General features: G+C 40.5%; 2 protein-coding genes and 1 long non-coding RNA gene across 6 annotated transcripts; all 3 read right to left on the minus strand.

Moving 5' to 3' along the window:
• Window positions 1-1320: 1320 nt before the first annotated feature.
• snx10b (sorting nexin 10b) lies at window positions 1321-3757 on the minus strand. Of its 3 annotated transcripts, none has more exons than XM_015974694.3 (6): window positions 3613-3757; window positions 3287-3409; window positions 3109-3209; window positions 2934-3035; window positions 2574-2783; window positions 1321-2428 (listed from the first exon to the last, which is right to left on the minus strand). In XM_015974694.3, the coding sequence occupies exons 1-6, from the start codon at window positions 3634-3636 to the stop codon at window positions 2422-2424; spliced, it is 567 nt and encodes a 188-aa protein (XP_015830180.1). In that variant the 5' UTR covers window positions 3637-3757; the 3' UTR covers window positions 1321-2421. The 3 variants fall into 3 exon arrangements, with proteins under 3 accessions (XP_015830180.1, XP_015830179.1, XP_015830178.1); XM_015974693.3 differs by having other exon boundaries at window positions 1321-2476; XM_015974692.3 differs by having other exon boundaries at window positions 1321-2783.
• Window positions 3758-3887: 130 nt separating this feature from the next.
• cbx3b (chromobox homolog 3b) lies at window positions 3888-17282 on the minus strand. Of its 2 annotated transcripts, none has more exons than XM_070546580.1 (5): window positions 17116-17282; window positions 16653-16793; window positions 16424-16571; window positions 15964-16112; window positions 3888-5805 (listed from the first exon to the last, which is right to left on the minus strand). In XM_070546580.1, exons 2-5 carry the CDS (start codon window positions 16790-16792, stop codon window positions 5685-5687), a joined length of 558 nt encoding a protein of 185 aa, XP_070402681.1. In that variant the 5' UTR covers window position 16793; window positions 17116-17282; the 3' UTR covers window positions 3888-5684. The 2 variants fall into 2 exon arrangements, with proteins under 2 accessions (XP_070402681.1, XP_070402682.1); XM_070546581.1 differs by lacking the exon at window positions 17116-17282 and adding an exon at window positions 16939-17098.
• Window positions 17283-24694: 7412 nt separating this feature from the next.
• Window positions 24695-26739, minus strand: LOC107395331 (uncharacterized). The gene is made up of 3 exons (XR_011517116.1): window positions 26615-26739; window positions 25554-25657; window positions 24695-25106 (listed from the first exon to the last, which is right to left on the minus strand). It is a non-coding gene; the product is annotated as an uncharacterized lncRNA (long non-coding RNA).
• Between the last annotated feature and the right edge of the window lie 436 nt (window positions 26740-27175).

Here is a 27175-nt window from a genome sequence, read left to right on the forward strand (position 1 = left end):
GGGATTATAAAAGTCTAATACCCTTGGTGGTGTTTGTAATTCTACTTTATTTAGCTTAAATTTTTGTTTAACTACAGAATTAATTTGGTGATATTCTAAAAAGCTATTCTTATCTATTACAAATTGGGAGACTATTCTATTAAATGGGATGAAGTCCAATCCTTCATATATGTGTTCCAGGTATAGGATTCCTTTATTTTTCCAGTCCGGAAGGTTCATCATTTTGTTATTTTGCAAAATATCAGGATTATTCCAGATAGGTGTGCGTCTGCATGGTACTAGTGAAGACTCTGTCATTTTTAGATACTCCCACCATGCTGTCAGAGAGGTGCTGATACTAATACTTTTGAAGCCTTCAAGTTTTCTTATGCTTGAGCTAATAAATGGTAAGTCTGAAAGCTCTATCGTATTGCAAAGTGTCTGTTCTATATCCAACCAGGACTCATCTAGTGGGTTATCTTGCAACCATCTTGGTATATATTGCAACCTGTTGGCGAAGAAATATTAATAAAAGTTGGGTAGATCCAGTCCTCCTCTGTCTTTGGTCTTCTGAAGCATTTTTAAGCTAATTTGTGGAGGTTTATCCTGCCAAAGGAATTTGGTAATTGAAGAGTCCAGAGATCTAAACCAGTCAGCTGGTGATTTGTTTGGGATCATTGAAAATAAGTAATTTATTCCGGGTAAGACCATCATTTTAATTGTAGCAACCCTCCCCATGAGTGATATCGGTAAGGATTTCCATCTTGCAAGATCATCTTCCACTTTCTTTAAAAGTGGGATATAGTTTAGTTTTGTTAGATCATCTAACTTGGGAGAGACATTAATTCCCAGGTATGTGATATTCCCTGACTCCAATTGTGTATTAAGTATATTGACAAAAGAGAAATTAATTGGTAGAACTGTGGATTTTAACCAGTTTATTGAGTAATCTGAAACTTTTGAAAAAGGGTTCAATTGCTTGGGAGAGAGAGGATTGAGAATTCCGGAGAAAGAGTAAAACATCGTCTGCATAGAGACTGATCAAAGACTGGATAAAGTTTGGAAGACCATGAGAAGTTAAGTTGACAGGTAAAGACCTGTGGTACAGGATGGGCCTTTTATACGGGGATACACCTTAATAAAATGGGAATGGTTGGTTATATTAACGTCCTGTTTGTGGTACATTAGTATATGTGAGTGGGCAAACTTTTCAAGATGGGTGGTGACCATGGTGGCCATTTTGAAGTTGGCCACCTTGGATCCAACTTTTTTTTTTTCAATAGGAAGAGGGTCATGTGACACATCAAACTAATTAGGAATTTCACAAGAAAAACAATGGTGTGCTTGGTTGGAATGTAACTTTATTCTTTCATGAGTTATTTACAAGTTTCTGACAACTTATAAAATGTGTTCAATGTGCTGCCCATTGTATTGGATTGTCAGTGCAACCCTCTTCTCCCACTGTTCACACACTGACGGCAACACCACAGGAGAAATGCCAGCGCAGGCTTGCAGTATCCGTAGTTTCAGGTGTTGCACATCTCGTATCTTCACACCATAGACAATTGCCTTCAGATGACGGAAGACTAAGTATCTGTTATGGCTGTCCATGGAGGATGTAGAAGATACTAATATATTTGGGTTCCTGCTGTTTGGAACTGGTTGAGTACCTGTACCTGTACCTGTTCTGTCCTGGTTCTGCTGAACTGAACAGCAGCCTTTATACTGTTGACCATCACCTGCTACTGGAATGGTTCTCTTATCGGTCTGAGCGTTCCTTCTCTGTGGCCGTCTCCAGGTTTCGATCCTCCAACACAGTGAGGTTCTGTGCTGGGGCCACTACCTTTCCTCCTCTATCTGCTTCCTCTTCAGTACATGCTGAGCCTTTTAAATGAATCTCCTACCATCTTTATGCTGATGACATCCAACTGTACATCTCCTGTAAGCCCCATGAGATGCCCAAGCTGCAGCTGTTACACAGCAGGTAGTTTGAGTTCACCTCACACGCCATCAGGCTGTCTTAGATAACATGGTCATATGTAGTTTCATGAGTAAAATGACAATCTGTGTTTCTGTAAGATTTGTTTACAAAGCAGACATGTAGTTATGTTCATAAGAACTTAATGTACAAACTGAGGCAACACTGCCACCTTCAGGCACAATGCTGCAACATATAACACATTTATTATAACTTACACTTCATATGTTTATTTTTGAATTCATTCAGTAAATCAGTTAATCACTTATATTCACAAAGCCTGATTTGAGTTTTCTTTTTTCTATTACAGAGCCACTGAACAGGAATCCAGAAAAACGCTCCAGTTTTTTTTTTATGTAGAACCAGGTGAGAAGTTGAGCATCTCTTCTTGCCAGGTCGATATGGAATCGAGGGAAGCTGTGCTCTTGTTAAATGTCAACTCCTTAAACTTGCCGTCAGGTTCTCTACAGTCTGAGCCGTGATGAATAGGAGTGAGAATAAAGTTACAGATGTTGTAATCTGATACAGAAAGCAGAACAGTTATATTTGGAGGCTTTTGCAATAGTGGGATTTATTTCCACTGGTCTGGACATTCCAAAACGCAGCATTACAATACCTGTCTGAGTCAGAGTCACATGACAGGCACAGATCCTTCTGTAGGTCCTCCTCTGAGTGAAATCGCCGCAGCCCGTTGCCCTGAACTGCCTGGGCCACAGAAAAGCTGGTTTTCCCCGCAGCACAGGCCTCTATCCTGGACACACGGAGCTCTGACTGCAGGAAAAGATGCAGGCAGCTGTCAGAGAGCAGCAGAGGGCTCTGAAGGATCCTGGGAAAATTTGGGAGAACGCACACTATTGTTACTGTGTGTGGTATATTTTACTGCCAGTGGAAGTGGAAATGGGGTGTGGAGTTGGTGGAAACCAGTGCAAACCAGTTCAGAAAAGTACAGACTTTTACAAAATTTATATTTTCTTACTGTTCCAGAAATTTCTGGAGGCCCTTCATCCGGTCTGTTATCTGCTGAGCGTTGTTCAGGCTGAAGAAAGGGTTTTTGGGAGGCAGGTCTGGTAGCTTTATCCTAAAAAACACAGGAGGTGTGTTAGCAGAAGTGTTTCATACAGAAAACGTTATAATTAATCTAAATAACTTACATTAGCAATGCATTAGCCTGCAGTTTCTGCCTGAGCCATACAAACTCACTGTACCTCCGTCTCACACTGGAGATCTTCTTGGTGAAGCAAACGCTGTTGGTCTGTGACGAGTCACACAAGTGTCACACACATCTAACTTATCAGAGGTGGAATCTACCGTTTTCATCGTTTTACTTACATGTAAACAGATCTCGTAGTCTATGTAGGCGTGCCAGAAATCATTCTTCTGTATTCGCGGGTCTCGCACCCACACACTGATGAGCTGCTGCATGGAGGAGGCAGGAGACACACTGAACTCAATCTAGCATGGAACAGCAAAAAGAGGAAGGCTTTTATTGGCAGATTGAGGAAGTGCGATGACCAAGACGATGAAAAAAAATCAGGATTGGAAAATCCAACAGTTCTTTCTTGCAAAGTACAGAAAACAAGAGAAAAACAAGAAGTGTTTAAGGCCAAATTACACTTAATTCTCAGAAATGAAGATTTTAAAGGCTAAACTCTAACCTGATCTGTGGTTTCTTCTCTCATAATTCAAAATGTCAACAGGTTGAAGCTTCAGAGACCTCTAACCAGTCGGATAATGTTTTAGTTCTGCACCCCTTTTTTCTCTCCATACCATCAAGGAGCAAAGGTCTCCAAACGAAGTCACAAGACTTAAGCCCTTCCCCGTAATGGTCACATAAATTTTATGAAGCAATTTGTTTCTGACGTGTCACTGTTTGGACGTGAGGCTTTAACATAAATGAGTTTTCAGTGGAATAAGAATGAAAAACAAAAAGTGTCCCAAAAAGGTTTCTTTTATTCACAGATTCATGGTCAACAGTTAACAGTAGTTCAGTAGGAGTGTGTTTTAGGGAGGTTCAAGGTTCAGCCGGGTGTCTCATGACAGTCAGGGGAGATATGTATTTACCCTGGTCAGGATCAAGTACAGCTGGATCATTAAAATCAGCGACAACATCCCTGTCTGACAACTAAAGTGCTACATTTAACAACCACCGACATTCATACAAGTGCACAAAGGTCACGGGTACAAACCCTACGGGTCTATTTTAGAAACAGTTGGACATTCACTTTGAGTAAAAGCATCAAATATTTGAGTTTATAATAAATGAAAAGACAGGTTGCTACAAGCAGCGGGTTAAATGCACAGGGATTTGTGTTTTACATTTAAATCAATGGCAGATTCATACAAAGGTACAGTAAAGGTTGCATCAAAGACCGGACACAGAGGAAAGAAGACTAAGTGTCTGGACTAAAGGTACAATGTCAAGAAAATACTATTTCTGGATTAAAATAGAAAGGTTGAGAGAAAAAAGTCAGAGGGTTTTTATTTTGAGATTAAGATGAGTTAAATCATAATCAGGTTATTAATAAAGAAATCTTTTTAGTGCAAAGCATCTGGACCTGAACTCCACCGGCACTGTTCTTTTAGGGCAGGCGTGGGCAACTCTGGTCCTCGAGTGCTGCTCTCCAGCATGTTTTAGTTGTTTCTCTGCTCCAACACACCTGACTTTAATCCGTAAGTGATTAACTGGCTTCTGTGGAGCTTGGTGAGCTCAGTCACTGAATTAGGTGTGTTGGAGCAGGGAAACAACTAAAATATGCTGCACACGGCCACTCGGGGACCAGGATTTAGATGAGTTTTACTTGACTCAGCTTCAGATGATATTTAGGCATGTGTGCATGTTTGGGACTTTTATTGTGAAAGATTACAGGAAGTTCATTGACTTCTACTTTGGGCGCTGCAGCAGAAGTAGCCAAAAGCCTGCAGCTTGCCTGACGTTTTTAGTTTACTCAGTAAAAACTCAGCTGTAACCCAGAAACAGAAACAAGTCAGGTTCAGGAACACTAAAGGATCCAAGTCCACTCGTTACTCCTGAAATCAACTACTAGTGAATTTATTTTTCCCAAAACAGTTAGGCTACTTCAACTCTTATTCTTGACATTTTCCTTAGTTTCTTTTCTGCAAGTGGCCCCAAGAGGTCGCTTCCATTACATCACCCACAATAGGTGGACGTTGTTTAGCTCTGAACAAAAGCTGACTCGCTCTGCTAACAGGAATCAAAAGCACACGCTCATCAGCTCACCGCTAAAAAGTTACAAAACTCTGTTACTCAAAATCTTAAAAACTAAACTCATCTACAGTGATTGAGTCTGCTAAGCCTAGGAATCTAGACCAACTGTCGCAGTAGCAACAAGATTTTGCTCTTCAGGCTGTAGGTATTAACACATAGGATGGCTATGAGTCTGCTACATATGACACAAGATAAACGCTGCAAGATGTTAATTTGACCTCAGATCAGCTGCTCTGAACTTAAGTTATCAGGATTTGTATTTGTTTCCATTGCCGTGCCCTCAAAGGCAAAGTGACCTTACGGAGCACTGCTTGGCTGATGACATTTCCACCCCCTCCACAGGATTTCACGCTTGCCGTTCTGAAACTCTACCTGCAGCGGGACGTGACTTCACGCTGGGCGCCTTTAATGTCAGCTGATGGAGGTTAAACTAAGCTTTAGGTGAAAGCGCAGCTGTTCATCCGTCATCATCCACGTCACAAACCCTCTCTCGTGTGTTTTCTACGGCTCCTCGTCTCCGCAGTGCCAGGTCAACTTTTGCTCGTAGAAGTCGATGACCACCTGGGGACACCTGAGACTCGCTTCACGAGCCGGCAGCAGGGCGACATCGTCGGAGTTCTTCCTGAGGATGAGCAGGATGCAAATCAATGAAAAATGTGGGAAACCTCTAAAATATTAAAGGGAAAATAAATTCTACTGATTTGAAGCCATTATTATTCCATTTATTTCCTTACATTTTAATGCAGAAGATTTTAGAGCAAGAAAAAAATGAAAAGAAAGTCTCTTTGTTAAATTGTAGTACATGTGTCCAATTCCAGAGTGTTTGTTCAGGACTGACGGAGTCAGATCTGTGTTTACACTCCTCTGCTGGTTGTGGGTGTGTGTTGTTAATGTCGTCATCTTTCAAAGTCCGCTCACTCTTTGCACTCCTAAAAATAGGTTTACTATCAAAAGAGCACAGACTTCTTTAACCGTGACCTTGTTGGTGATTCGTCTGACCTCACTGATCTGACTTTTGAGCATCTGGCACATGTTGGGTTTGGCCTTGCTTGTAAAATATTCTCCATTTTTAAACTTGGATTCAACATCAAATTTTATCAGAATTTTAGGAGATCCGGGAAATATCCTAAACGCTGTCTTTGGGTGTTTAGTTTCATTTTTCAATTGTGAGGCTAAATCTCAATGTTAATTATTTCTTGGAATTTGCAGTTTGGACATTTAACGTTCACATCTTGTTTTCTCATTTTTAAAGATGATTATTTACTAGAGAAAATTCAGAAACTTGTGAAAGTTTGTTGCACTTGATCAGATTTTCCATCTATAAGTTTTTTTTAAATAAAAGTAAACATCTAGCAAATGCATGAAAGACAACCCCCTAAGGCGCTTTACAACACATTCACCCATTCACACACTCTGATGGTGATGAGCTACACTAGCCACAGCTGTCCTGGGAGGAACCGACAGGTGAGGCAACGTGGGAGAAGTGTCTTTCCCAAGGACCCAATGACTGTAACAGATGGGGCTCCAACCCGCAACCCTCCAGTTACGGGGCGGGCACTTGACTCCTCTGCCACCATTGCCAACATAATGAAGACTTTTTTGGATTACATTTGATATTTGATAGCATTTTAGAAGTGAGCAGTCTGAGTTTCTCAGTAAACAATTCTACAACGTACTGAAACTAATCATGCAAAAATAAAATAAATCCCATTAGGAAGCTAAGGGGACTTGACTTTTGTTTCCGACTTGGCTGGACTAAAGATAAATTAGAAATAATTCCAGTTCATTATGATTTGGCGTAAATGGAAGGTTTCATCTGGTCTCATTCTAGTCTGTGTTTTTATTTACAAAAAGCAGTAATTTTACTGGCAACTGGTCTGTTTATTTTATATGTACAATGCTCAGCGTAAGTGAGTACACCCCCTTAAAAAGTACAAATTTAATTAGCAGCTCAATGAACAAAAGAATAATTTCCAGAATGTTCACAAGGCCGGTTTTATTGAACACATGTTTAACTTTATAACATGACATTAAGGTTAATTATATAACTTAGATCAAAGTCTTCAGATTTACTAAAACTTGTTGATGCAAAAATGAAAACACGCCACAACAAAAATTACCACATCTAGTGTTTTGTATGACCACCGTGATTTTCAAGGACAACACCAAGTCTTCTAGGCTTGGAATGAACAAGATGGCGACATATTGCAACATCTATATTTTTCCATTCTTCACAAGAAGGATGGAGAGCGATGTTCAACTTGCTGCTTCAGAATTCCTCACAAGTGTTGGATTGGGTTCAGATCAGGAGACATACTTGGACATTCAAGCATTATCACCCTGTTCTTCTTCAGGAATGCTACAGTAGCTTTAGATGTGTGTTTTGGATCATTGTTTTGTTGGAAAAGTGCACGGCGACCAATGCACAAGGTGAAGGCAGCATCTTCTATAGAGCAGTGCATTGTTGAGTTCATGATACCATCAATGAAATGCAGCTCCCCAACACCAGCAGCACTCATGCAGCCCCACATAAGGACACTGCCACCACCATGCGTCACTGTAGGCACCATGCATTTCTCTTTGAAATCCTCACATTTATGATGCCATACAGTTTGAAGCCATTAGTTCTAAGAACGGTGATCTTTGTCTCATCACTCCAGAGTGAATAGAGTTTCTTTCAGCATGGGCCCTGGCAAATCCTAGGCATGCTTTTTTGTGCATGGGGTTTAGGAGAGACCTCCTTCGTGGACTATACCCATGCATGCCATTCCTCTGCAAGTGTGAGCCGTATGATGTCACGGTCACTCCAGTTTAGCTTTCTACTGTTTTAGCTAACTGCAGTGAACTTGTATGGCTATTTTCTTCAACCCTTCTCAGGGTTTTCCTGTGTTAAAATTTGCGTGGCGGCCGCCTCCACCTAATTTAGTGCTGCCCCAGCCTGGTTTCACTCACCCCCCAGCTATATGGATGTGATTTTAACTGCAGTTACAGCATTGCACCACTACAGGGGCGCTGTATTAGCAGCGGTGCACCGAAAAGCGCTAAAACCGCTGCAGAAAAAGAAGATCAAAAATGGCTTTTCTCGCTAGTTTGTCCATATCTATGGTTGGTGCTATTGATGTCCTGAATTTCCCGCAGGCTCTTCCATATCAGACCAGGGCTGTACAGTGCGACGAAAACACTGTCTGTGCATGTCTGTCTGTTTTTAAACGTAGCACAGGTGCAACATCACAAAGGCAGAACTGGTCCAAAGTTTGGGATCAGAAGTGCAGCTACACATAGATTGGCTAATGCTAAAGCTAACGGGTAGCAGTCGCACAATCAAATGTCGCACAGAAAAATATATGATGATCGTAAACCTAAGAAAGACTAAGCTCTACAACAACAGGGGGGGGGTCAGCGACCTCCCTATATCCCATCTTGGTTGGAGAGGTGCCTGACGGCAGTATATTCTAGCTTCAGCTTTGCTACGGTAAATGCCAAAATCCTCCCCAGGGTGCCGCAGCAAATCCCGTTTTGAAAACGCTCTGGTCCTGTAAAAACAGCTAATGAGGGAGAATCAGGGTCTCTCCTCCTTCTGAGGCTTGTAGCGAAAGAACGGTAACACTTACAGATAAAATGAAACCCATTCTGAAAAGCCGACAAAAATTCCTACTTTTTGAGTTATAATTTGTTTTGGTAGTCCAAACGGTCTGGGGGTAGTAAACAGTTGTTCACAGAAGATGTGAAGTTCAAAAGTGCAGAATTTTCAGCTTAGAGTGGTGGGAGACATTTTTTTAAATTGGAATTTTCTCAAACAAATGAACCGTACGACCACAATGTTTGGACTACAGTCATGAATTATAGCTCAAAACGAAGGTATATTCGTTAGCTGTAAGCCAGCGTGTGTCTTATTTCAATTGGACCTACGGTTCTCTCGGGACAACGCCAGAAATGGAGCAAGGGAGGGTCACTGCTCCTATCTTTTCCCATTATAACTTTTGTGAATTTTTCTGAAAATTTCAAGTCGTACCTCAACTTCTACCTGCGATTTTAGAAAAACCGTAAAAGATATCAAAAAGCCTCTTTAATATGTTTTAACAGGAAAGTCTTGTGAGTTTGTTAAACTTTGAATGAAGTCTCTAAGTTAAAAGGAACCCAATAGAGTTTTAGGTCAAAAAAGTGATAGGAATTTGCTGAAAATTGACCAATCCCAGTCATTTCAATGGGAGAATTTTCGCAGAAAAAGCTTAATAACTCAAAAAAATTTAAAGATATCAATGCCAAACGTAATAGCCGGAAAGAGCTTAATGAGTTGAATGTTTTGATATAAAATTGTTGAAATAGTTAAAAAATTGATGGAGTAGAAAAGGTTCAAAAAGTGTACGGAAGCAGAATCAGAAGAATAAAGATTAACAGGAAAACAATATTATACAATGTTTCTGTGCTTTGTGTGTCATGCATGAAATGCTGCTTTAAAACATGTTTCACTCAACTCTTTGCTGTGTGTGGTTGGTTTATTTCTTGGAAGTGTGTGATGAAATATGGATGTTTTTGTGTTAGTTTAGATAAGAACAAGATTCAGTGAAGGCTCAAACACTCCGCTTTTGTTTTGTCCTCTTGCCGGCTGGGATAAAAGAGGAAAGGGTAGAACTGGAGAAAAGTTGATTTTGTTGTATAAAACACTCTTTTGACTCTTTTCTGTCTGCAATGTTAAAAAGGTGTTTAGAAAATTGTAAAGTTTTTGAAAGGTGAATGCATTTAGGTATTTTTATTACATCTGCTTCTCCGTGAGAGGAACCTCCACAGCAGACTCTCAGTTCAGACTGAGAACAGCTCCACTGCAGAAGTGTAAGCCCCACCCACCAGCTGTGTGGCTTCGCTCTCCTTCTTACATACACACCATAGACTGTACATACACACAGACAGATACACACAGACAGAAGTACAGAAGCGATCCCGCCTCTGACTCCACCTCTGTGTGCGGATTGGTTGGTGAGCCATATAGGTGTAGAGAAACCCCTCCTTTTGGGCTGAGATTTCCTCACCACACACATGCTCTGCATTCAGGATTGGTTTATCTCTCTCTGAAGCAGCCCCCTCCAACATGAGGTTTCCCTGCAGCTACATGCTGAGCTGTTGAGAAGAAATAAATAAATATATGATTTAGATTTACTTATAAAACTTCCAGACATTAAATAATAAGTTTTTTCCTCCAACAATAAACAAAGCTCGTTAAACCAACTTTACTTTAGTATTAAATCAGAAAAAATTTGATTTGTAAAGAATTTATAATAAGAAAAAATGCTGAACGATTTGCGTAAACAAAGCAACAATAAATTCATCAAGAGTACAGCTATTATATATCAATCATAGGTTTCAACTTTCAATTTTTGTTCTACTTTCATGAGATTATAAATCAACAATCTAATTTACTAATTAGAGAAATACGTTTTTCTGAAATCTCAAAAAGTCGGTGATGCCGGTTGGGATTTTGTCGGTAAAAAAACCTTGATTTAGCAAAAGATATAAAGCACATGTCAGAAAAAATGGGCTAACCAGGGATTCCCTAAGTGTGGTGCGCGCACCCCTGGGGGTGCGAGAGCTGCCGCTAGGGGGTGCACGAGGTGAAAAGTGTAATGGCTGCAGAGCTCAGAGAAGTCTGTCATATGTCACCATTAGCGTAGCCAGAAACTCATTTGTGGGTGGGCCTAAGAAAAAGTTAGTGGGCCCAATAAATGCAATTGAAAACAAGTATATTTTGTGTGTGTGTGTGTGTGTGTGTGTCCTCCGCATGTGCCCTAGCTTCATAATAACAATGGGCCGAGCTTCAGCACTCTGACCTGCGCACGCCGATATGTTCCGTATTTGATCATTTTTAACGGTGTTGGAGGAATCTGAAGGTGGTGCCTGCCAGATTGTAATTAACACCTGTCTCATGCAGGTGTTCTGACATTGTAAACCTCACACACAGAACATTGTGGATGTAACAAAATAAATCAAGACATGATTCCCATCTGAGCATTTTAGCATTATTATATTAGCACACTGACCGTGGGACAGCATTCTAAACGTGTCAGCCTATTAACAGCGCGCTGAAGATCTGAAGTTCATAGTGCGTCTGTCAGAGGTCAGACGCGTTGTAGCGGAACCACGACTCATGGGTGCACAAGTGAGCACATCAGTGCTGGGCAGAATTAATTTTACAACATTGGTTTAAGTAGCGCCAATAACAAGACGCAGTGACTGGAGCGGCTCATGGAGCTGTGTTTGCGCGCACACGCACGCACACACGCACACACGCACACACACACACACACACACACACACACACACACACACACACCTGACTACAACTCATGTTACTGCAGCATTTGTTATTCCAGTCAGCGTGGCAGCGGATCGCAGATTCAGCCACACCATAAAACAGCAATAAGTCGGTGTGAGGCAAAAGTGAACCTCATGGCTTTTCCATCTTTTCCCCTATAGACATTTATTTACGCACAAGTAGGTGACCAGAGCAGAAGGAGGGAGAGAGCTCTTGCCACGGGTTACGTTCCATGCAAAAAACGTTAAATTGCATTGTTTATGTGCTACCTGGGCACTCTAAATATTTATTTAAAATTAAATCAAAGGGAATTGTAATGGTATTGAATGTTTATTAATTAGGGCCTACTATTTAAAAAATGAAAGTGATGGGGAAAAAGGTCGATCATATTTTTTTAACCCTGTCTGTTTAGCTTGACATCTGATTATATATATATAAAGTCATGCCCTGATGTGGGGGCTGGGGGGTGCGTTGACATGGTCGGGACATAGAAGGGGGTGCGCGGCTAAATAAGTTTGGGAACCGCTGGGCTATACGAACAAGCAAACTGTGCAGTCCCTGGCCACCAGAGGGTGCTTTTGATGTCGTAGCCTGCGATAATCTGAAATTAAGAATTCAGGATTATAAATCAGATGGGTCTAAGAAAAGACAGCAGAAAAGAGAAAACAAACTTCAGATCCTGGACTTATTCAGGAATGAAGGAAAGATTTACAGATAAAACCTCAAACACGCCATCCTTAAAATGAAAGACAAAACGGACATGGCCCCAAAGGAGGTGGAGACCCCAGAACAAGAGGGCCTGCACCCCCTTTTGGGAACTGTTAAAATTACAGGAGATGTTGATTTGCGCGACACATTCGACAAAGGTCCAAATGGTTCAGATTAGGGCTGCAGCTATCGAATGTCTTTGTAATCGAGTACTCTATCGAATCTTTTATCGATTAATCGAGTACTCTAATAAATTACTCTTTTGCATTTGTAAACCATTATATCAAATAGCATGTTATAAAATATGAAAGATCTCTTGAAATGACAAAGCAATAGCCAGTTATTCTTCAAGTTTTATTCAAAATTAGTTTTCAAAACTTCAGCACTTCAACTTTACTTCACAGTAAACAAATGCGAGCGGCTGCGGCCCAAACAGAACCAGAACCGCTCACGGCGCATGCGCAAACATGGCTCGCCAGCTGTTTCCCTATTAACACACGTCCGTTTAAATTTCTACACTTTTTTTGTCTCACACTAACAAGGATTGTCGAAAGCATGTTTGCTGTGGTTATGTCAAATTATACTGATCACAAAACATTTATTTACTTTCTTTCGTTTTCCTCCGCCACTCATAAATACCCGTGTCCTTCTGCAACAATCCCGAGGGACAACAGACGTGTTGTAAAAACTGCTATTTTTAGCACATTTTAAGTTCGACGTGTTGCTACCAGACGTACGGTGTGAGCTGAAACTGAGTGCTATGAATGAAAAAGTCGCACAGTGTCTGCAGAATATATGGAAATACAGGCTAAAATGCATTACCTTGTAGAGGCTCCGAGTCCGCTTGCAGAAGTGACATTTACATGTGGATGTTTCCTGGTCAGGTGCTGCAGCACCGAGGATCTGGTGTTGTTGTAGGCTAAATCCATTTTACAGTATTTACACTGGACTACGTTTTCCGCCTTACGGCGTGAAAAATGGTCCCACATCTTTGGCATTTTGTGTCTTTTTCGCACTCCACCAGGGTCCACGTTGTCCGCCATGGCTTAAAAGAAAGTTAAGTTGCGTTCGCTACTCGCGTGTGCATTCAGTGCAGTGTGTATGTGCGTCACTTATTTCGGTCCGGGTGAAACATGACCACAGCAAAGCCATGGATTAATTAAACATGAATTAAACGAAGCATCGAGGCAGAGAATTTGACTCGAGGATTTTTTGTACTCAAATTATTCGAGGTACTCGAGGAATCGTTTCAGCCCTAGTTCAGATATTGAAAATGCAATTTTAAAATTAACTGCATCACAGCAATCAGATGAAACGCCGAACAGAGGAAAGCATGCAGCTCCTGCTGCAAAAACAAAAGAAGGTAAGGGAAGGGAACTAGAACCAACAACTCCACCACGTGGAACGCGTCCAAAGTACTGTAGCACGGGACGTTGAGCGGTAAGTGAAGAGGGACGAAAGGCAATTGATTGTTTTGCAGAACATAAGGATTTTTTAAAAAGAAAACCGAAGGCTGACTCATACTGGATTGACCTTGAGAATAAGGACACAAATGTACATGATGAGCTAAACGATGTCAACCAAACTGTACAGGAAATATCTCAGAGGCTGCAGAAATCCATAAATCACATCACAGGCACACAGTCAGATGAGGATAGTGAGAACACCACTAGCACAAGCAAGGAGAAACGGTTTAAGCCTCTTTATAACCCCCCCCCCCCCCCCACACACACACACACACACACACACACACACTTTATAAACCAGAATGTGTTGCTCCAAACACAGTTCAGACTCAAGAGGAGGAAAAACCAGGTCCTAGCAGTGAAGACCATGATCTGAGACCCAGAAATGTCCTAAGACCACCTGCTCGATGTCCTGACAATAGCCAGTACCCAACTCTAATTAAGGGCACAAGAGCAAATTATATTCCCTGGCAGAGCCTCGACCTCACTGGTTTGGTTTCACAGCTACCACAGACACAGGAAGGTTCTGGAAAGCGGATAAGGGCTTTCGAACAGGAGACAACTGGGCTAATGCTCGCCCTTGGAGTTTTCAAAGCCATTTTGGCTCGAGTTGTTGGGACATCAGCTATGGGTTGTCCCAGACAACCTTGGTTGTATCAAACTAAAAACAAAGCCCGGCACTGTTTTACGGACAAACCTGTCTAATTCTCTTTGTGTCTTGTTAAAATCCAAGAACCACACCACCTCTGCCTCAGTTTGAGCCAGGAAAAACCCTGCTTCTCATCAGAAGACGCTCCTGCAGACGGCCTGGACGTCTCTGTAAGATGTTTGTACTTCCATCTTTCTTAAATGTTAGGATGACTTTTGCTGCAGTATTCTGACTGATATGTAAAACTTTGCTGATTTTCTCCTAGCCCTCACCTTTTTTGTATAGAAATTATTTCCTTTCTCAGATTTTGAGACATTTCTCTTCCATGTGGAGCCGTTGCTGACAGCATGAAATGGGAAGGGCTTTCATTTGGTAAGTAATGCTCTTTCATAGTCACCTGTCTGCTGGACATCTCTTGCATGAATCATTAGACTCACCTGTGGTCGAACGCCTGTTCATACGAATTTTGTAGTTTTAAGTGTGGCTTTTCTCCTGAGACTGGAATTGGGGTGTACTCATTTTTGAAACTTGAGCTTGAATAGATTTGTTAGGAAAATCACTTTTTTGTGTGCAAATGATCAAATCGTGTTTGCGATCAATGGCCCACATTTAGAGAAGTACTTTGTAGGATGGTGTCTCATAGAACATGTACTGTAGTTTCTGAAAGGAAACTAAAGGTTTTCTGACAAATGTAGTGGGGTGTACTCATTTATGCTGAGTACTGTAGGTAATAATTTTATCTGGTATGAGTCTATTATGCATCATAATGTAAAACAGCTAAAACCTAATTCTGGTCCTTAAGGGCCACCGTCCTACATATTTCATACGCTTTGGGCTCCAGAACTTTATCGAGCAAAGATTCAACTATGACATGACTATTTCAGTTAGAGATAAAGGTAAACTGTAAATAAGAAAAATCTTCAGTAGGACAAAAAGTTTGTGTTTAGAGCAAATTCACTCATTTAATTTATATATGATGATATCAGGCTGCCATATTGGAATGCATCTTTTTTACAGATGTTCCTTTTTATTTTTTACGTTATTTAGAAATTTTCATCTTATTTTTGAAAAATTTTATTTATGTGTACAAATATATAAAGCTCATTTGAATTAGTAATTTCATTGTTTATCTTTTATATTGTAATTTTTTATGTTTATATTGGCCTCACTCAAAGAGAGATGCTTTTTAGCCATATCAGTCAGGTTTCTCTGGGCTTGGACAGCCACAGGGATGCCCTTCCCTTGAATGTAATGATCATTTGATGCAAGGGAAAGAATATTTTTATGATTATGTGGCACACTTTGACTTCCACATAAATGCATCTGCTGCTTTTAAAAAATTTAATTAGATTTTTTTACATTCCCGGTATGTCTGTCACATTAGATGTGTTTTTAACCAACATTTCTACATCCACACTGCCCCAAACACGGTGAAACAAACTTCAAACCCAATGTTTGGAGTTTGTACGCTCCATACTCCTTACTCTCATGAAGAATCAAATGTTTGTTGCATGCGCTTTCTGGCTGGATGAGAGAAACTTTCTGCTTCATAATCAGAGTCAGTCATGACCAGACCAGGAGATCAGTCTACAAAGACCAGACCTGCTGGTATTTCTTCAGCACTGGACTAGAACAGGAAGCAATAGTTACCATTTGACTAAGAACATGAGCTCTCCCTTTCTGTCTGTGGAGCCGATGATGCATTCAGGCTCCAGGTATGTGCTGAGGTTGATGGGGGCGTCTGACTGCTCATCGTCCTGCTTCGGGACGCCATTGCTGCAGTTGCTCTGCTCGCTGGACTGCGTGATCACAAAGAGGAAATTGCCACAGAGGTTAATGGTTGAAAATGAAACGGTTAAAAAACAGGAAATTTAAATGCTTTCATTTTCAGCAGGATTGCAAAGCCAAGCTTTACACGCCTCGTTCAGTTCAGTTTTAAGCAGGAACAAGCTATCAGGTGATCTTTACTTGATATCTGGTTCTGACCAACTCGAAGCCAAAGAGGTTGTTTTAAATCCAAGCAAAGCCAGAAGATGCTTTAAATAAGCTGTAAGTTAAATGGAAACAACACACTCAGACACCTCCACCTCTACATTTCTCACACACTCACAAGTTCCACGTCCTGCTCTGTCATTTCTTCTTTGGGACGGAACTGTTGCTCGCTCTGCTCGTCTTCTGTGGGGGGTGCACTTCTCAGAAACTCCTCAATCAGCTCAGGACAGTCCAGGTTGTCCTCGGGTTCCCACGTGTTTTCTGCACTGTGATAAGACAGAGGGCCGTTGGACTATCAGGAAGGAGCTTAAATCTTACACAATAGAAGGTTGTGCAATCTGACTCACTCAGTGAAGCCTTTCCATTTCAAGAAATACTCCACTCTGCCATCAAAGACTCTGCGGCGAATGATCCTGTCCACCACAAACTCTTGTACCTCTGCAGGCTCCTCTGTCTTCCTCTGCTTGGCCGTCTGCTTCTTTCTCATTCTGCCATCACACAGGGAACAGGAGATGAACGTTTAGAGGAATGTGAAGGGGTCAGCGTTCTGCTACAACGCGACAAAGAAACAAGCACTGATCCAGAACAACATGGCAGAGACGTGTCCTTCAGACAATGATCGCGGCGCTCCACCTGCTGTTTGCTGCAAGAGCGTCATGGTTCTGCCGCTTCACGTGCACACAGACATGCTGGGACCAACAGACCGTGTCAGACAGCGACCGGAAACATGACTGGGACCGCTCGTTTGATGAAATAATACCGAACGGAACAACATGAACGCTCTCTCTCTCTCTCTCTCTCGGTGTTTACTTTGACTCGACGGACAGTCTGCCGCGGTGCCGTTCCGCTCTGCGCCTCTCGCCGCGAACCGCCTGCACACAGCGCCGTCCACGCTGCGCCGTGCGCAGAGGAATTGTTCTGCAGCGTCAAAACGATCTTCACAACTTTTTATGAATGAGTTTACATTAAAGATGGCCGTTCATGCTCAGAGGAAGTGATTGCCAAGGGAAAAGGTCATGCCAGGAAAATTGGGAGGAGACGACGGGGACGCGCACGGAACCGACCAATCAGAGAGCAGTCCGCCACCTGGCCGTTCCCGTCTTTGCGGAACTGTCCTGCCACCCATGGGTGTCAGTTGGGTACCGCAGCGTGCTGGGTCGATGCTTTACAACCGGAAAATGGTCGTGTTCCTCTATTAGTAAAATAAAGAAAAGGAAAAAATACATTATATTATGATCGTTGGTTAAGGTAGGAAGATTCACACAAAATATACGTTCGACTGAATAAATTGTCTGTCTGTCTGTCCGTCTGTCCGTCCGTCCGTCCGTCTATCTATCTATCTATCTATCTATCTATCTATCTATCTATCTATCTATCTATCTATCTATCTATCTATCTATCTATCTATCTATCTATCTATCTATCTATCTATCTATCTATCTATCTATCTATCTATCTATCTATCTATCTATCTATCTATCTATCTATCTATCTATCTATAAAAACAAAATAAAAACTGTTATTGTTGCAATATATAGCCCAGGCTAGCTGAAAACTAAAGTAAAGACCGAATGACATGTTGCATTGTTTTAATGCATAAATTAAAGCTGCTATAGTGAATCAACAGAACAAGCTAGTTTTTGATAGTAAACATGGTCACAGAATACTCACCCTCCCCTCCAGCATCTTCCCAGAGAGCTTCTGCCAGAACTAGAAACCACCAATGCCAGAGGAAACGAGATAGTGCTAACACCTGTTGCAGTTTTCCAGGTCCAAACGTCTTTTGTAGTCCATGACTTCAAGTGGTGTTTTTCTTTTTGGGACTGTGGTAGTTTTTTTTTTCAAAAAGTATATTTTATTGCATTTTTAGTTTACTGTACACCTTTCACACATTATTATGTTGTATACTGAAAGTACATTCTGTATAAAATCTTAATGGAACAACAGAACAACAGAACATTTTAACAATTTTGGTTGTGCTTCTGGCGATCCTCTCCAACGTTAGTGCATTTATAGTATTGAAGGCAATATTCACATAGACATGTTTAATAAAACTTTGAGTAAGAAGTCCCCGAATTACACCTTACTTTTGCTTCTCCCATTACAGTCTAAATGCTGGTCAGAAGACCGATTATTTTCCTACTCTCCCACTTTATAAGTCCTTAGCTTTTTATGTCCATCCTCTTAATATATGTTAGAAAAGGTGTCCATATTTCGTCAAAAAAATGTTGCTTGGCCTTTAAGATATAGGTAATCCGTTCCAGCGGCATCACCTGTAACATCTGTTTCATCCAATCCTTCACAGTGGGCCTATGGAGCGATTTCCATGCCATAGCTATACACTTTTTTGCTACCATTAAACTAAGATCCAAAAAGACACGCTGACACTTGCTATAAGCATACTCATTAGGGCAAAGTCCTATTAGAAACAATTTAGCATCCAATGGTACCTCCTTTTTGATAATTTTTTCAGTAGAAATTCTTACATCCTCCCAGAACTTTTTGATTTCTGTACACTCCCAAACACAATGATGCAATGTCCCTTTATGAACAGCACATTTAACACATGTATCTGGTATATTGCTATTGTATTTCTTCAGTCTCTCTGGGGTGACATATGTCCGCATTAAATATTTATGCTGAATTAATCTTAACCTTGCATTAATGAACTTGGTATGAGCTCCTCCACAGGCCTTCTCCCAGTCCTTTTTACTCAGTTCTTGCCTGAGGTCGTCTTGCCATGCTGCTCTTCTATCGTTCGCTCCATCTGAATGATGTTCCACGATTATCCGATAACAGTCCGAGACTATTCCTCTTCGTGTGAAGTCCTTTGTCATCATTTCTTCCAACATGGTGATGGAGGGTTTGGAGTCCCCATTTTTTTGCTTAGACTTTAGAAAACTTCTGAGCTGGAGGTATTTAAAAAAATATTTCCTTTCTATTCCATATTTAGCCCTTAACTGCTCAAAGGACATCAAATGATCAGAATTTTGCAAATATAAGTCCTTAACTGATTTAATTCCCTGTAAATACCAGCTTTTAAACACGGCATCAGCTCTTCCTGGTGTAAATTGCTGGTTACCCCATATGGGACTGAAACAAGACAATTCTTGTTCTTCTGTAAGATGCTTTTTCACTGAGAACCAAACTTTTATCATATTTTTCACTATCGGATTCTTTATAGGTTTTAATAATTTCTTTTGTGAGTCAGAGTACACATACAAGAAGAATGGCAACTTTAGATCTTGTGATTCTAATTCCGCCCAGTGTGTGGGATTTGTGGCTGAAAAGCAGTATGTAATAGTCCTTAACTGTGCGGCCCAGTAATACCATTTTAAGTTGGGGCATTTCAGCCCCCCTCTCTCATAGGGTAGATACATTAAGGAGAGTCTAAGTCTTGCCCGTTTGTTCTTCCAGATAAATCTAATGAATTCTTTCTCCAGCCTGGGAAATAGTTCCGTGGGGGGTGGCAGGGGGATGTTCTGGAACAGGTAGAGCAGTTTTGGGAGTACATTCATTTTTAAAATATTTATTCTTCCAATCAATGATAGTGGTAGATGGGCCCATCTCTCCATTTGTTCACTAATTTCTTTTAGCACCGGTGCATAGTTTGCTTCTGCTATCCGTTCTAGCCGAGGCATGATTTGTATTCCTAAGTATTCTATTTTGTCAGTTATTTTAAATTGAGTTATTTCTAACAGGGGATTTCTTCTCTCATCATCATTAAGCATCAGGATTGAGGATTTATTTTTATTAATTTTATATCCCGAGATGTCACCTATTTTTTAATTACTTCTAATAATACTGGGATCGATTTTTTTAGATTAGTGAGAAATAGCAGTGTGTCATCTGCGTATAGTGCTATTTTGTGTTCACTATTCGCAACTGTAATTCCTTTGATTTGGGGATTTGACCTGATCGCTATGGCCAGAGGCTCAATTGCCATAATAAAAAGCAGCGGCGACAGGGGACAACCCTGTCTACACCCTCTTCCTATTGATATTGGCTTTGAGACATTCCTGTTTGACAAAACCTCAGCCTCCGCATTTTTATATAGTAGTCTGACCCATTTTATGAAATTTTAACCACAACCAAACTTTTCCAAGACTTTGAAAAGAAAAGGCCATTCTACTTGGTCAAATGCCTTTTCTGCATCCAAGGACAATATCGCCGTGTCTGGTTTTTCTGTATTATAATGAATAATATTTAACACCCTCCTTACATTATGTAGCCCTTGTCTTCCTAAGATAAAACCATTTTGGTCCCTATTAATGATATTGGGTAGAATTGTTTGTAGTCGTTTTGCAAGCAGTTTGCACATAATCTTTAGATCTACATTTAATAGGCTTATAGGTCTCATATTACCGCATTCGTCAAACGATTTTCCAGGTTTGGGAAGCAATGTTATTAGAGTTCTATTCATGAGTGGTGGTAAGTTATTTTCCTGAAAGGCCTCTTTAAACATTTCCAGAAGTGGTTTACTTAACTTAGATTTAAATTTTTTATATATCTCAATTGTGATGCCATCAGGTCTTTTCCCAGATTTTATACTATCCATGGCAGATTCTAGTTCCGTAATACTGATCTCCATTTCTAATTCCTCTCTTTCTTCTCTGTATTTTTGGTATTTGTAATTTATCTAGAAACTCTGTAATATCCTGCATCTTAACTGTTTTAGGGCTATACAACTTCTCATAATAATCTCTAATTATATTATTTATTTCAGATGGTTCTATTATATTGTTACCTTGCGACCGCAGATTTGTAATTGGTATTTTTGTTTCTAATCTTTTTATTTGCCATGCTAGAACCTTTCCAGGTTTTTCTCCTTGTTCGTAAAAGCTCTGTCGTAATCTCTGTAGGCTCGCTGCTGCTCTTAATGTTGACAATTTCTCATATTTCGCCTTTAAAATCAGCAATTCTTTTTCGCTTGTTGGATTGTATCTTTCATTTACTTTTTTTTGCAGATTCTTTAGTCTATTTTCCATATTTAATTGTGTCTCCCTCTTTTTCTTTTGGTTCGTGCTAGTATAACTTATAATATGCCCCCTTATATAAGCTTTAAATGCTTCCCATCTAATACCGGCTGATGTTTGTGTTGTGTTAATTTCAAAAAATATATCGATCTGGGTCCCTAAATATTTTATAAAATCCTCCTCTAGTAGCCACTTATTCTGGAAATGCCATCTTGTTGGGTCTTTTGAGAGTCTATCCTCTTTGTATACCATGCAACATTGTGCATGATCTGATATGGCTATTACATCATATTCACAGCTTTGAATCTTGTGTTGCAGGGTAGATGATATTAAAATATAGTCAATTCGGGAGTATGTTTTGAAGACTGAAGAGTAGCAGGAATATGTTTTAGTCTGTGGATTTCTTTCTCTCCATATATCAATTAGATTTAGCTCTTTCATATAATATTGTAAGATACTCCTTGTTTTAATATGAGATTGATCTATTCCCGTGGATCTGTCCTGACTAGGATTTAAAGTGCAGTTAAAATCTCCTGCAATTATGAATTGCCCTGTCAATGTGGAAAGATTCATAAATAATTCCTCGAAAAATTCGGGATCATCTGCATTGGGTCCATATAAGTTTACTAACACCACCTCCTCTTCTAGCAGTCTACCTTGAATAATTAGATACCTTCCCCTTTTATCTCTAATAATCTTTTTAGCCTGAATAGGAATTGCATTATGAATTAGTATCATTACCCCACTGGTCCGAGATGAAATTGAGGCCGACCAAACCATGCCCCGCCACCTCCTTTTGATTTTCAAAATGTCTTCATCTGGAAGATGTGTTTCCTGTAAAAAAACAACTTTTGAGTTTTTATCTTTAATCTTATTCATTACCTGTTTTATCTTTATAGGTTGTTGTAAGCCTCTGCAATTCCAGGACATTATATCTATGTTCATTTTATGTAATACTTGTTTGTTGTTTTGGATTGCCGTTCTTTTGCCTGAAAAGCACAACCAACTGGAACATTTGAACAATCAGAACTTTCAAAACACTCTTTTTCTCCCTCGCTCGCTTAGGAGCAACTGTACCCATCTCTGTCTCCCGCTACGCTGGGACCTGTCCTCAGTGAGGAAAAGTCCAACCACTTTCCAAATATAGAACCTAAGTAAAAGGAAACAAACAAAAAAAATCAGCCTCACCACTATCCACCACATTATTAGCGCTCCATTTGATTCTATTATTTAAGCAGGTTTAGTTCTCTCTTTATATCCCTCCCAGTCAATTAGCTTCTTCCTCTTTTTTTCCCCTTTTTAACTATCACTTAGCTCTGGGTGATTCCTCCTGGATTATTTTTAGTAGTTGTTTCACTTCAGCGGGGCTCTTGAAGGCATGGACCTGACCCTTGTAAGTAACCAACATCTTTGCGGGGTAAACTATTCCATGTCTGACTCCCAGCCTGCGCAGCTCCTGGCGTATTGGGTCGAATTGTTTCCTCTTCTGATGGACTCCTGTCGCCAGATCTTGATAGAACCACACCTGCTGGTTTTTGTACCGGATTTCTTTCTTGTTCCGTGCTGCCGTGATGACTGCCACTTTACTTTTGTAGCTAAGGAACCTCATGATGAGAGTTCTGGGCCGTGTCTCCGCGTCCCCCTTTGGACCGATGCGGTGCGCCCTCTCCAGTGCTACGCTGCAGCTCTGTGTTTCCAAACCCAGCACCTCCGAGATCCACTTTTCCAGGAAAACACAAGGGTCCGGTCCCTCTGCCCCCTCCGGAAGGTTAATCAGTCTGAGATTATTCAGCCTGGTCCTAGTTTCCAGGTCGAGGATTTTATCTTCCAGTGCTGCTTTGTGTTCTTTTAGATCCTTAACGTCGGCCTGCAGGCTTTGCAGCTCGTCCTCTACTCCTGATATACGCTGCTCGGCCCGGGTCACTCGTTCAACACAGTCATTTGTTTCTTTCCGTACCTTTTCAATTGCCTCCATGACATTATCCAGTCTCGCTGAGAATTCAGATTTTAATGAGTTAATCGCTGCTAGAATCTCGTTTGCTTTCTCTTCGTTCATTACCACCGTTGCTGCGTCACTCGTAGCGATTTCCTTAACTTTTGGTGTGTCGTTGCTGATCCGGAGGTCCGTCAGTTTAGGCTGTTTGGTTGCTGACTTAACCGCTGGGTCTGTCTTACGTGTTGTTGGCATCATAAAGAACTTCAACCTCTGTTATTCTTGTCTGAGTGGAGCTGTTGTCAGTGCTTTAAAGAAGAATTGGTGGCGGAGCCGTGGTGTGCCCGTCCTCTCACATGGCAGCCATAACCGGAAGTCCGGGACTGTGGTAGTTTGTCCTAAAGTTGAAGTGGTAGCAGCCGGCTGTTTCTCCTTCTCTGATATTATTGAGCCACAGTGATGAGAATAACGGAATAACGGGAATAACCTCACTAACGGAAGTCATTTTTTTCGGTAATGGGTAATCTAATTAAGTACTGTCTTATTTCATTGTAACGCAGTTTGCATTTCTGATAAGAAAATATGTGCATTATTATAAATCAGCAGCGAGGTGGGTTGAAGCTGTCATCATCTGAGGGGTGGATGTTTACATCACAGCCAGAGAGGAACAAAGAAGATGTGATAAATAGTAATGGCTGCAGCCTCAAAGACTGTTTTGATTTGCTGTTGCAGGCGTTGACCTGCTCTTTGGTCTGTAGTTTCTTGACATAATATTTTTTACCTCCAATGTAATGAAGATCTGCTCTCTTATTCACCGCTCAAACGTCAGATCATTGATTGCTCGTCACAATCTTCTGTCTTCCTAGATAATCCTCAAGTCATCCAACTGGAACCTGTTAGTTCCTGATCATTTCCTTAATCCTGTTGCAACACTGTGTTTGATGCCATGAGGGTTCAGGCATTATTAGAACTAACTGTGTGTCTTTACTACCCAGCTTCAGTACGTGTTCAGTGCATTTGGGTCTCACCCAAGTTAGTAAGTTTAAGTCCTCTTTCAGATTTTTGCCTAATCCTAGAATTAGAAGTATCACTGCATGTTTTTCATCCACATCCATTTCCTATTCTCCCATCCAACCACCTTCCTCTCAATCATGGTCCTTCTTTACTCTTGTAAATTTCCAGGACATTTGTCTCATTCAGAAACAAATTAAACCAACTTCCCGTTCCCGTGATATTACCTTACCACCTTGTTCATTAAGATGTTTGACCAGGGCTGTGCAGAGACCTTTGAAGGGGCGGGTGCTCAAATTTAAAAAGGGGCACACAGAATAATATTTTCAAACACCATGACATAACCACAGTATACCCGGCTGAATAACAAATCTTATTTATTAGAAATTCAAAATGGAAGCGAATCATTATATACACCATAAGGACAATGTGAAGCAAAAGTAACTTGTTTAGGTAAATGATCTGTATTTGTATAATGCCTTCTTAGGGTTCTACAGCCCCCCAAGGCACATTACAACACAATCAGTCATTCACACACACACATTAACACACTGATGGTGATGAGCTATGATGTAGCCATAGCTGCTCTGGAGCGCACTGACAGAGGTGAAGCTGCTGAGCACAGGCGCCACCAGTCCCTCCGATCACCCCCAGCAGGCAAAGCAGGTTAAGTGTCTTGCCCAAGGACTCAACAGCATCAATCTCTGATTGAAGTCAGGATCAAACCTGCAACGTTCCGATTACTGGACAACCTGCTCCTCCTCCTGATCTATTGCTGTCCTATTTTACCTGATGATGGGGTACAATGTAGCTGTTGCAGGGTTGCTCCTCTTGCTGCTGCTGCTGATGATGCTGGAGGACAAGGCTGTGTTGATCTCAGACTGTAGGTAGTAAAACGAACAGAGGAGAAATGTTAGTCAATTACAAAATTAATGTAAGATAATAAAACAATGGCAAAAATTGGTGAAAACTCTTAGAACTGTAAGACAGAAATATCTGAGACAACACCTGTGGTAAATAAATGGAAATCTAAACATTAGTGGATAATAGAGGAGTTTATGTCAGAGATAAGAATGTGACAGAAATATAAACAGAAAGAGTTGTGTGTGTCTTCAATCTCCTCATGTGATCTATCACTCTCCACTTGCTGTCCATCTGAGGACAAGGCAAAATTAGCTATTGTATGAATTAATTATGTAGTTTTTCACATTTAACAGGTCTTGCACCTAATCCATGATCAAGAGGCTAACAAAAAACATTTTCTGGCATCAAAACATTGCAGTTGTGTATAGTATTGTTTCTACACTTGTTGCTGTGATGCAACTTACCTGTACTCTTTTTTTTATCCAGCTGGTGAGGGACCCACTGCCTTTAGCTGCCTCACATAGCTCTTTCTGTCGCTGCTTCCGCCTCCTGTCCTTACGAAGCATGTCTGTACAATGATATATCATAATTAATTTACAAATATGTTTTCATGCATATAAAACTCATGCATACACATTCTGGGACATTTCATTCCTTTTCCAGAAAACTAACTGTATATAATTTGGCCACAAATTTGCTTCATGATGCTGATCCAGAATATTTCCATAATATTTTAATCATAGTGCTTTAGTAATTATAATAAAAATAAAGAATAAAACAATATGTTTATGCTTTCATTCAGTTTTACTATCTACTTTGTGCAAAAACAGAGAACTGTACAGATAAAATAATTTTGCTGTGAAAACAGTAGTTTATTTTAAATGTACATCTTTAAAACATAATGTTTTTTAATACAATGCATTCAAAAAGAGAGCAAATATAAACTCCAAATTTTGAGAATATGCATAGTATTAGTGAACTAAAAAACCCACCAGAAGGGCTGAGAAACCTTAAAATCTAAAACAAAACTACCGTATGTTCCCTAAAACGCTGGACAGAATTTGCAGATAAGGACTGAATATTTAGTAACACAAAACTTGTGACGGATGTTACCTTTAGTATTTTTCTTATTTCCTTTCACAAAAGGTAGCTAAATTTTAAATTTGTTCAAGTTTTATTAGTCCGCGAACCAGGAAGTGATTTTGTAAACAAGAAGCAGGGCTGTGTGAGACCCCAGTCACGTGACACGCAGCAGCGATAGGAATGAAACTTTGTGGCACCTAGTTAACAACAATGACATTTTATTGGCAAATTCCCAATATTTAAGATTGAAAAAATATTTTCGTACAAGTACTTATGTACAGAATGTTTTTGGTTAATCCTAAAGTTACTGAGGTTCAGAATCGGTACCCAGCCACAGACACACACCCAGCTAGTAATATATAACACACCTAGTGCCACAAAATAACTTAATAATGTACAAAATAATCTAATAACTGTGTATAGTAGTGTGCATCCTACTTACCGGTGTTAGTCCGTTTCTCCCAATCAATATGTATGTCCTAAAAGCTCTGCACCGCTCGCTCGGCCATGAAGAAAATGTGGGTGCTTGCTTGCAGCTTGCTGTGACCGGCTGTGCGCTCTGGCGTGAGGAAGAGACGGAATGGTCACGTGACGGTATGGTCACGTGACTCACGCCAGCTATATAACATTATTAAACAGAAATTGTATTAATTATTATTTTTGTTATTCTTGAGGGGGCACAAACAGAAAATTCTTTAAAAAAAATAAAAAAATAAATATTAAAAAAATCATTAAACCTCAAAAAGGGCACTTTGGGCACATGGGAGAAAAGGGGCAGGGTCTCAAGCACCCTCCGCCCCCCCCCCCCCCCCCTCTGCACGTGCCTGTGTTTGACCAAATACGCCCATGCATTGTGGATTTTTTTAACTGATCTTTACAATATGGCTCTGTTCCTTCTGTTTTCAAGCATGCAGTTGTTGAACCTATCCTTAAAAAAACTCAATTTGGACTCCTCAGCCTAAAAATTGCAGACCCATTTCTAAATTACCCTGTATCTCTAAAA

The sequence above is a fragment of the Nothobranchius furzeri genome, chromosome 17 (assembly GCF_043380555.1).
Source record: "Nothobranchius furzeri strain GRZ-AD chromosome 17, NfurGRZ-RIMD1, whole genome shotgun sequence".
In the NCBI taxonomy this organism is placed as follows: domain Eukaryota; kingdom Metazoa; phylum Chordata; class Actinopteri; order Cyprinodontiformes; family Nothobranchiidae; genus Nothobranchius; species Nothobranchius furzeri.

Coding starts and splice junctions, on each gene's coding strand:
- cbx3b (XM_070546580.1), bottom strand. CDS start 16,792: ATGAGAAAGAAGCAGACGGCCAAGCAGAGGAAGACAGAGGAGCCTGCA. Junction 16,572..16,652: donor AAATGGAAAGGCTTCACTGA/GTGAGTCAGATT, acceptor GTCTTATCACAG/TGCAGAAAACACGTGGGAAC. Junction 5,806..15,963: donor CTCATGTTCTTAGTCAAATG/GTAACTATTGCT, acceptor GCTCATCCTCAG/GAAGAACTCCGACGATGTCG.
- snx10b (XM_015974692.3), bottom strand. CDS start 3,636: ATGAGAGAAGAAACCACAGATCAG. Junction 3,036..3,108: donor CAGGCTAATGCATTGCTAAT/GTAAGTTATTTA, acceptor TGTGTTTTTTAG/GATAAAGCTACCAGACCTGC. Junction 2,784..2,933: donor CTCCAGAAATTTCTGGAACA/GTAAGAAAATAT, acceptor AAATTTTCCCAG/GATCCTTCAGAGCCCTCTGC.